Raw genomic sequence first — 10,364 nt, 5'->3', positions numbered from 1 at the left:
AATTTTATTAAAAAATATATTATTAGTGATTTTTATTCTATCAGTTATTAATTTCTCTGTTAATATTCAATTATATATATATATATATATATATATATATATATATATCTCCAAAAACATGTTAATTTACTTTCATACTATACTTTTTAAGTTAAGTTCATAAATAGATCCATTTCGAATCCAACTATTAAACAACTTAGCACACACACAATCAATTAAACTTGATTAAATTTTCTATTTTACATAGTAGTTTAATATAACTCATTCATTATCATTATAAATCATAAAAAAACATTAAAACAACAAACATTAACTAAATATCAAGATCAACTTCCTAACTTCCTAAATTCCTTTAGCAACAACTCATGTTTGTTATAACTTCCTCAATGCATAATAATTTTCAATACCGAAACATGATACACACTTTAAACAAAAACACAATGAAAAAAAAAAAAGAGGAAGAAGAAGGATATTTATCTGGCTAAAGACCTTGCTGGCGTTGAAAAAGAGGCAGACCTTGATGGAGGGATAGGAGAAGAGAGAGAGAGTGCAAAAAAAAGAAAAAAAATGTAATTAACCCAATAAAATTAAAAAATGGAAGAGTTGGAGATTTACCTGGTGTGGAGGGTTCTGGCATGAGGATGGAGTGAGAGAGGAAAAGAATGAAAGTGAAGAAAGAGTGATAAAGGTGATAGAGAGAGAAGAGAAGATGAAATTGCAGAGAGAATAAGAAAAGAGATGAAGAAGACGAGTTGTTATGATGAAGCTAGGACTCTGATATCTTACTTGGTGCTTTTTACTGAAAGAATTACTAAAAGACAATTAAAAATTAATTAATTTTTAAAGTTAGTCGGTAATTAAAAATTAAAATTAAAAATTTAAATTTAACCTGAAATTTTTAAAAACTCAAAAATAAAAAATCAATCAACAAAATTTTAGTCTGTCTGTAATGTTGTCTGTAATAGTAAATGGCATGGTCGTGCAATTTTTTTATAACTCTCTGAAAATTTCCGACATAATTAGTTCGTTGGTGATTTTAACTGTAATGATCAGTGACATGATCATGTAGTTTTTTTTCAACTCTCAAGAACTTTATAAAGAAATTAGCCCATTAGTAATTTTACCTGTAATAATCAATAATATGGTCATGTAATTTTTGTCAAACTCTTTGGAAATTTACAACATAGCTGTAATGGTTAGTGACATGGCAGTGGTAGTTTAAATTTTTTTTTTAAAAAAAAACACATTAAAATGAAATTTTTTTTATTTTTTTTAAAATTATTTCTAACATCAGCACATTAAAACGATTTCAAAATATATATATATTTTTTTCATTTTAAGCAAAGAAAAAAATTTAAAATTTTTAAAAACATGATATGTATCTCATTCCCAAACACTACGTAATTAATCCCCTCCCCCTTGACGCATTGCAACAGCTCTAGCACAGCTACCTAAAAGGATGCAGCTCCCACAACAGCAGCCCAACACCAAGCTAGAGCAAGAAAAAGAAAACAGGAGGCAGTGAGGGTCCGTGTGAATCCACACCGACATTCTCTCTGCAACGTAAAAACTTTTTCAAATCATGAATGTGTGGTACAAAGAAGATTACACACATGAAAAAAGAGAGAGAAATCTTCCTAAAGAGAAGATGGACAATAGCCAAAGAGCCATGATAAAATACTTAAAACTATAGTTGTGGTTGTTTTTTAAAGTATTTTTTGTATCGTAATATATTAAAATTATGTTTCTTTTTTATTTTTTAAAAATTATTTTTGAGATCAGCGTATCAAAACGATCTAAAACATAAAAAATTTTAATTTTTAATAATTTGTTTTTTGAATTTTTATGGAACGGGTTTGCACCGCGTTTTCAAACGGTGCTTTAAAGAATATAGCAGTAACCACCAACAAAAAAAGAAAAGAAAAGGCTTAGACGAGTCATGTTTAATTAAGAAAATACAATTGCTAAAAGTAACAAGATAAATTTTGTAGTAACAAATTCTTTTTGTGTGAGTTATGCAACAACAAACTCAATAATCTAATAGAGTTATAATAGAATTAAAGGATCCACAAACCAAAGGTTGAGAAGGGTGGAGAGAAGAGAATTGTGCAACAATCATGACAATATAATTCACCATCATAGAATCCAAGTTTTTAAAGTTTTGAGTCTTTCAAAATTAAAGAGGAGTGATGAAATTAATTTTAAAGCCTATTTAAAGATTCCTTTAAGTAGTTATATGCAATGTATTAATTACGTATTTATTTTTTAAATCTCTTGAATTATTCATATACTATATAAATACTTACGATAAGTATTGTATTTTAAGTCTAAGAGGGTGCTTGGTAGTGTGGTAGCGGTTGCTTTTTAAATAACGTTTTGTGCCGAAATGCATGCCAATGATATTTTTTTATTTTTTAAAAATCATTTTTGATAACAATACATCAAAACGATCCAAAACGTACAAACCATATTAAATTTTAACAATTTTTTTTTAAAAAACACGGTTTGCATCGCATTCCCAAACATATTCTAAGTCTACAAGGACTTCCTCGCATTTCATAGCACATAACATAAGATCTCCCTACTTATCTTCTCCTTTTTTTTTTTTTTTTTTAATTTCTAACAATATCGCTGCTTTGATCAGCTGCTGCATGTTTTTCTTATAAACTCTTTTATCTTTTACAATACTAAACAATAAGGAACGGAAATTTAAGTTAAAAAACAAACATAAAACTCATTGATAACACAAAATTATTTTATTTTAAAAGTTTCATGTTTAGTATTGTGGTGATATTTGTTTTTTATTTTAAGTGTTTTTTTTTTAAAATATATTTAAGTAGTTATCTTTTATTTTTAGCTTCAACACCTAAAAATCTAATTTAAAAAAAATCAAAATTTTTAAAAATACACGGTCAGTTGCATTCCCAAACAAGCTTTTGGTGTTTGTTTTAGAGTATGATATAGATTGTTTTTCAAAGTATTTTTTGCTTGAAAATACATTAACATAATATTTTTTTTCAATTTTTATTATTAACATTACAACATCAAAATAATAAAAAAATATTAATTAATATTTTTTATGAAAAAAAAATAAAAATTGTAAAAAGCACACCTTAGTTGATCCCATGTTTTAAAAAACAAACCAATGAAGACTGCTGCTACAACCTCCTCTACTTCTTCTTCGTATAACGTGGAGCGGCAAAAAGTCCATGTATCCGTTACATTCCTTTATTCAAAATTTCAAAATTCAAACGGCTCTCTTATTTAAAATCACATCCTCCTCCTACCATCCCAAACCACAGACATCAACCCTCTAACCTCTTCCATTTCCCTCTCTTCTCCAAAAATGGGTGCTTCAGGGAATTGGCTCAAATCACTAATCACTCTAAAAAATCCCCTAACGTCAGATCAGGTAATCTTCTTTTGAAGAAAGAACGTTATGCTGCCTTTTGTTTTGTTTTGTTTTTTTTTTATGCGTCTCTCTTTTTTTTATGGGAAAAACAGAGGGATAACAAGGGAAACAAGAAGAAATGGAGGCTATGGAGGAGCCCGTCAGAAGGGTATATACAAACGTCAATCAAGGGCTCGAAAAGGGTCCATGTGGCTTCGTCAGAATCGTCTGATTCTTCCCTTGTAGCCGATGATGCCTTCACTGCTGCCATGGCTACTGTTGCCAGAGCTCCACCTAGAGATTTCATGATGGTTAAGCAAGAATGGGCCGCTATCCGGATCCAAACTGCTTTTCGAGGCTTATTGGTAAAATGGGTTCCTTCAACTTCTCTGTTTTTTGTTACAAATTGTGAGATTTTAGGGTTTTTGTCAAATAGGTTTTGTGTTTTCTTGAGTTTTGTAGATTTAGCACCTGTTTTCAATTTCATGTCTCTGAATAAATATTTAAAAGTTGAGCAAGAAGAACAAATAAAGAAGCAACCGGAGAAGTTAATTTCTGATTCTTGAACAGGATCTGATCGGTGATCACCATTTGAAGAGTTTCTGGTTTTTTTGAGATACTTCAATGGAGAGATTACGAAGGATGAAATTTGATTCTTGAACAACTGAACCAAAGTGTTCCAGTGTTCAATCTGGTGTCTTAAAAAAATTTTCTTGAGCGAACTCATCTCAAATAAGCGTGATGTACCTCAGTTGTAAAGCCATTTTCTTGTTGTTTTTGTTGTTTGTAAATGCAATGCGTAAAGTTGCTGCTCAGTTGTAAAGCTATCACATTCTTTATTGCCTCAAGAATCACATGATTATTGTTGAGGAAGCATTTTATGACCATACAGATTTTCTGCTTACATTGTAATTCTTTAATTTGATGTTTTCTTTTTCTTTGATTATTTGGTTGCTTTTGGGTGAAAAGTATAGTGCGATTGCTTGGGAAAATTCTGTTTAGGTTACGGAGGCTTGTTTGGATAATTGCAGGCAAGAAGGGCTACGAGGGCTTTGAAAGCAGTAGTGAGGCTTCAAGCTATATTTCGTGGTCGGAAAGTCCGAAAGCAAGCTGCTGTGACACTGAGGTGTATGCAAGCTCTTGTTCGGGTTCAGGCTCGAGTAAGGGCACAAACTGTGAGCATGGCTGAAGCTCAAGCTACACAGAATGAGTGCATGTGCCAAGCTGATCCCATCAAGCAGGCAGAGGTATCACATTAACTTTTACCTTTTCTTCTGTTTTCTTTCATTAGAATATGTTGCATACGATTTGATACAAGCTAAATTTAATCTGAATCTAGCTATTCTTGAAATTTATTCTGTCAGAAACGATGGTGTGATAGTCCAGGAACAGTGGATAAGGTCAAGAAAAAGTTACAAATGAGAACAGAAGGAGCCATTAAGAGGGAGAGAGCAATTGCATACTCCCTCTCTCAACAGGTAATGAAGCTGGGAAGGCTAAATATAGCCTGTACATTTCTTTATGTGTATGAACTAGACAAGCAAATTAAAGAAAAACTGTTGTCATCAGATTTTGTTTATCAAGTAGTTTTTTTTGTTTTTTTTTTGTTTGCTTTCAGAAATCAAGATCTAATTGTGGAAGCCCATGTAGAAGAACAAGCAAGTCAGCATTGTCTCTCAAGAATCAGTCATTGAATAACAGCAGCCCTGGATGGAGCTGGCTGGAACGTTGGATGGCAACCAAGCCATGGGAAGATAGACTGGTGGAGGAATTTCATACCAAATCATCAGAGATTCCGTTTTCCAGGAAAAGCGAAGATAATATTGCCAGCTTCTATTTCTCTAAACACGACTCAGAAAAAGTGAGAAGAAACAATGTTGCAACCGGAATTCTTGCTAAACCTCCTATTGTCAAACATGTTACTCGCTCCTCTTCAACACCAAGCTCTGAATCCCTATACAACGAGAGCTCGTTATCAACTTCATCTACATCTGCCTCACCAATACCAATTTTGAACGACATCTTAGTGGAAGAAGGGAGTTATAACCAAAAACCTGCTTACATGAATCTAACCGAGTCAACTAAGCTTAAGCAAAAAAACAGCAGGCATTCTTCTCAAAACATCCAGAGGCAGATGATGGACGATAAGTTTCTTATGAAGTCAATGGAACTTTTGGATGAAGACTCTAAGAGCAGTGCTGATTCCAATCCTTCATTTCATTTGTCAAGGGATCTTTACCCACCATTGCCTTTGGGTAGACATGATGAGATAAGAAATCGACGATTCTAAGGGAGATCAAACATGGCTGCTTGTTGATCAAGTACTTGTGTGTTTTCGTAAAGTTCAGGAGTTTAATTTTGAGCTCAACTGCTTGTTGTCCTTAACGATTCTGAAGCCATTCATGTGACATAGAGATTCACATCAAAGGATTTCTACCAGTACTGGTTGTGGTATATGTAGCTGAGGTGTAGATGTTTGGAATGATTATGGCATATGATAGAAAGAAACTACTTTCTTTTTACATTGAAGGAATCCGTGAGGATTTTACAGTAGAAAGAAACTACTTTCGTAGCAAACTGGCTTCCGAAGTAACCACAGCCCCTTGGTCCTGCATGGTTTGGTGCTGTATAAACCTGAATCATCAAGCCAGGGTTCAAGCTTTGGTAGCAGCAGACTCCAAAGCAAACTATGCTCCAAGAAGCCAGAGGTTTCTGAGAAAGCTGTAAAATATGGATTATGAAAGTATGTAAAGTCACATTGTCACTGATCAGAATTGAATTCTTAACTAATATGCTTGTAATTATGCTTGTCATTGCATTGGATTTCATTAGTTCTTGAATACTTTTGTTGGCTCTGTTTCAACCTTAACCATGTGAGGGAGGGGAAGGATAATTCTAGTCAGCTGGTTATGACGCGCGGTCAATAGCGACATGGAATACTTCAATAGAAAAATTTGATTATAGACGATGAAGCAGAAAAACCGCAACATTTCAAGCCGCCCTTATTCTGCTTCATTTTCTTGCTATTGTGTTTATTCTTAATTTGCATCCAAGCTCTTTTTTTAAACGGGTTAGCCAACAATCTATAAATCAATGCACAAAAGTAATTCATGGGTTTACATCAGTGGGAATTGCTTTTACTACTGGCTTGCCTAGATGATGCATGAACAGCCAGCATTATTGATAATTGAGAAAACAAAATGGTAGTAAAAGTAATTCATGGTTTGAATTGGACTATATATGATGAAATGGTTGATGGGTCTATTTCAAATTAACAACATCTTTTGAGAAGTTTTGGACAGTATATCTAATTCTTTTAAGGTTGCCTTCTCTCTAGGGCATGCCTAACGTGGTCACCGATGGCACAAGATGATGATGATGATCATTTCACAAGCTTCCCATGTGGGAATTTTCTTGGATGGGAACTTCAAGCTCGAAGGAAAGTAAAGAAACTTGAACTTTCTTTCATGGGGGTTGCCATGAAGAGAAGGAAGGGCAATGTGGGGTCTTAGTTTTGGATTGGCTATTTTCTTTTTAATGAAAGGATTGGCTGTTTTCCTTAATGTTCATCTTCTAATTTTAGAATATTGTGGTTTGTTTCATTAAGTTTTCACCTCCTTTCCTTTTTACATAAACACCAGGTTCAATATTAATGAATTCACATTATATTGCAATATTACTCCAAGTTTCACCTCCCAATTTTACCTTGTTTGAGTGAAAAGCTGCAAAATACCACCATTTAAGAGACAAGTTAAAGAACACTTAACCACTCATATCATTTTTGTCTCAAGGAAAATCTAATCCTTAAGCAGAACGTATTTAAAACCTTACTCCTACAATTGATTTAAAAGGAGAGATATCGGACAACCATATTATTCGATAGTTTCACCCACATTTAACTAATGTTTTGTCTATGTTTCATGTATAAAATACCTTGATATTCTTTGTTTTATGTTTTGAAGGTACTTTTAGGTGAAAGATGCAAAAATGAGTAAATTGGAGGTAATTGATAGATTTGAACCTCGATCGATGTTTTGTGCAGAGTGTGAGCTCTAAAAGTCAAAACAAAGTGATTCCAGTGGCATTAGAAAGCTAATATCCATACCTTTCTGGAAATCTAAGTCAAGAAAAATAATAAGATAAAGAGCATGGAAATCACATTCTTCAAAGTCAAATCTCGCATTGTGTCAGTGTTGACCTTTGGTCATTCAAAATTCAATATCTGGAGCTACAGAAGTTCAATTGATGCAAACTCAATTGTGTTGGATTTCTGACTCAAATGCCTATAAACACTCCAAAGTTCAGCCAAAAACAATGTCATATGAGGGAGATATGAGTTTTCAATGATGATAACTGAATTCTGTCAGCAAACAGGTTCCAAATTACATTCCGAAGCATCCAAACCGACATCCAAGTTTTTATTTTAGCAATTTAGCTCCTCTAGAAGGTCAAGGAAGGCAACCACCAACATCAAGCCACCAACCTCAAATCACCAACCACAAACCAGCTGCCAGCCACTAGCCGCCAGCCGCTAGCTGCCTTCGCACTACCACCATCTATTCAATCAAAGCAACACAAGCAGACAACTTGGTTGTTAAGATTAATGAATTTATCTAGATCTTAAGGCTGCCATTGGATTAAATCATTAGTGCAGACACTGTGATTGTTTGTTGGTTAGGGCTAGTTATACGACGGATCCGTTAATTAACCAATGTTAAGAAAAGATAAAAATTCAGAATATAAACTGGAGTTTCGTTTCAAGGATCGGTTCTGATTTCTGTAGGTGGATGTGTGCTTGCAACCAAGGTTTGTTTTCTTGATATATTTCAGTTTCAATTGATTTTGTTTGCTAGTTTAATTTCTTTCATAGTTTAGATCATCACAAATCAAAACCCCCCAATTGCATAACGTATAGCATAAAAATATGAACTAAACCTTCCTCGTGGGATCGACTCTTTGCTTGCTCTATACTATCTTGTGTGTTTTAAGCTAGGGTAATTAATTTGTGCGATCGCGACATCGCAACACTTTATAAGGAATGATTAAGGTATAGTGTAACCTTCGTTACCAAGTAAATTCTTAGCTTATAGTTGGGGTGTTTCACAAATCTAAATCCTAATTGAAAGTCTTGAGACAGACTAATACTCCTTCATCTAATCTAGAATTGAGTTTATTCTCAAAGTTAAAATGCATGAAGGAATTAATCAATACTCGATGTACTTATGCATGGACAGTATGTAAAAAAAAAGGCATGCTAAAATTAAATTATACAGACCAACAAAAATAAGCAAGTAAACAATCATAAAAAATCTACGAAGCTCAATCCAATCAGACCAGTCCCTAGTGGAGTTATTATCCTGCCAAGGCATGCATAACGTCGAATGATGGGCCTGCCTCCTAGATTGAAGGGTTTTGAGATAATCATAAAATTATGATTTTAAAGGAGTCGACACCTAGTATCATGGTCATTAGAAAATCTAATGGCCTGCAAGAGTCTAGATAATGAGACTAGTTGTACAAGGAGAAGACGCATCACCCTAGTGTATCCTATCTATGGTTAGCTGCATTTTTTATTGACTATTTTTCTAGGTCATATTTTTATCCGTAGGTTTAGCTAAGGTTCACGGTAGATCTCCATTCTTGAAGAAGTCTTAACCTTAACGGGTTAAATCCTAACCGTTTTAGGATCTAAATTTACTTTGTACCTTTAATACCTATGGTTATACTTTACAACGTAATTTTATACTCTCAAATAATAAAGTCTACATCTAATTCCTTATGTTTATTGTTACTAACTCATTTAATTTAATATTGAGAGAATAACATTGTAAAATCCATACCATGAATAATAATTAAATAAGTTAATTTTTGTGGTATTTTTAAAAGTTTGGTCAAATCCTATTGGATAAGCATAAACTACTTACAATATTTATTTTGAATTTTTAAAACATGATAAAAATTCAATTTATTGTGTTTTTAGAAAAATATATGTAATAACAATTTAGAATTTGGTCATATGCACTTAAACAAAACATATTTTTATAATTTTAAAATGAGGGATTTTTTTAACTTTTTTTAAAAAAGTTTAGAGAAAAACTAAGTATTTTTAATATTGGGTCATTATCTTATGATGTAACTCTATAACCCAATATTAAGTAAAATTCTTGAAATAAGAAATATTTTTTTATTTTTTAAATAAAGAGATTTTTTTTGAATTTTTGAATTTTTTGAAATTTTAGAGAAAAACATGGTATTTTAAATATCGAGTCAATATCTTACAATGTAAGCTTGCAACCTTATATTAGGTAAAATTATTGGAAAACACATGAGGGACTCATAAATAATTTTAAAATGGTTTTCAAAATTTTTTAAAATTTTTTGAACTAATTTAGGGCTTGTATGGATAAACACTAAAATAAGGAAAATGCAATAAGACGTGTTTGCCAAATACATCCTTAGCCTAAAATTAGAGGCATAAAAAATGTCTTAAGGCTGTGTTTGTCAAACATGCCTTAAGGGAAAAAAAGAAACATTTTTTCTTAAGCAAAAATTGAGCGTGTCAAACATGCCTTTAGATCTAGGTTGGGCTTAGCCAAGCCACATGGGTTGGGCTTATTGTGCCCGAGGCCTAATCCAACGACACGGGTTGGGTTTAGGCCCAATCCAACTTGATTTGTTGGGCTAGTTGACGGCCTAACGAGCTTCTTCTCCCCTTTTAGATATATGAGTTGGACCCAATCTAGCCTAGTCGTACAGGCTGTCATGCCCATTCACAGGCCCTTCACTTTTACTATAGGCCTAACCCAATTAAATTGCTTTTATTGGAAAATGTCAGCAGCAGAACGTGAGTTAATGTTGTATATGCATAAAACAAACGTTGTTTGTTTCAAAGGGACAAAAAAACAAACTTGTTGGTGGTGATGCTCTTGCCGTTGGTTTTGACAAGAGGGAAAAAGAAAAAAGGGAAACAATG

General features: G+C 33.0%; 1 protein-coding gene across 1 annotated transcript; it reads left to right on the top strand.

The window, feature by feature from the left end:
* The first annotated feature begins 3,278 nt into the window (after nucleotides 1-3,278).
* On the top strand, nucleotides 3,279-6,231 carry LOC133700950 (protein IQ-DOMAIN 8-like). The gene is made up of 5 exons (XM_062124693.1): nucleotides 3,279-3,412; nucleotides 3,505-3,756; nucleotides 4,423-4,638; nucleotides 4,756-4,869; nucleotides 5,010-6,231. The coding sequence occupies exons 1-5, from the start codon at nucleotides 3,347-3,349 to the stop codon at nucleotides 5,679-5,681; spliced, it is 1,320 nt and encodes a 439-aa protein (XP_061980677.1). The 5' UTR covers nucleotides 3,279-3,346; the 3' UTR covers nucleotides 5,682-6,231.
* Nucleotides 6,232-10,364: the final 4,133 nt, after the last annotated feature.

This window comes from Populus nigra, chromosome 8 (assembly GCF_951802175.1).
Source record: "Populus nigra chromosome 8, ddPopNigr1.1, whole genome shotgun sequence".
In the NCBI taxonomy this organism is placed as follows: domain Eukaryota; kingdom Viridiplantae; phylum Streptophyta; class Magnoliopsida; order Malpighiales; family Salicaceae; genus Populus; species Populus nigra.
Note: the sequence above shows the minus strand (reverse complement) of the source record. Positions and strands in the feature narration are given on the sequence as shown.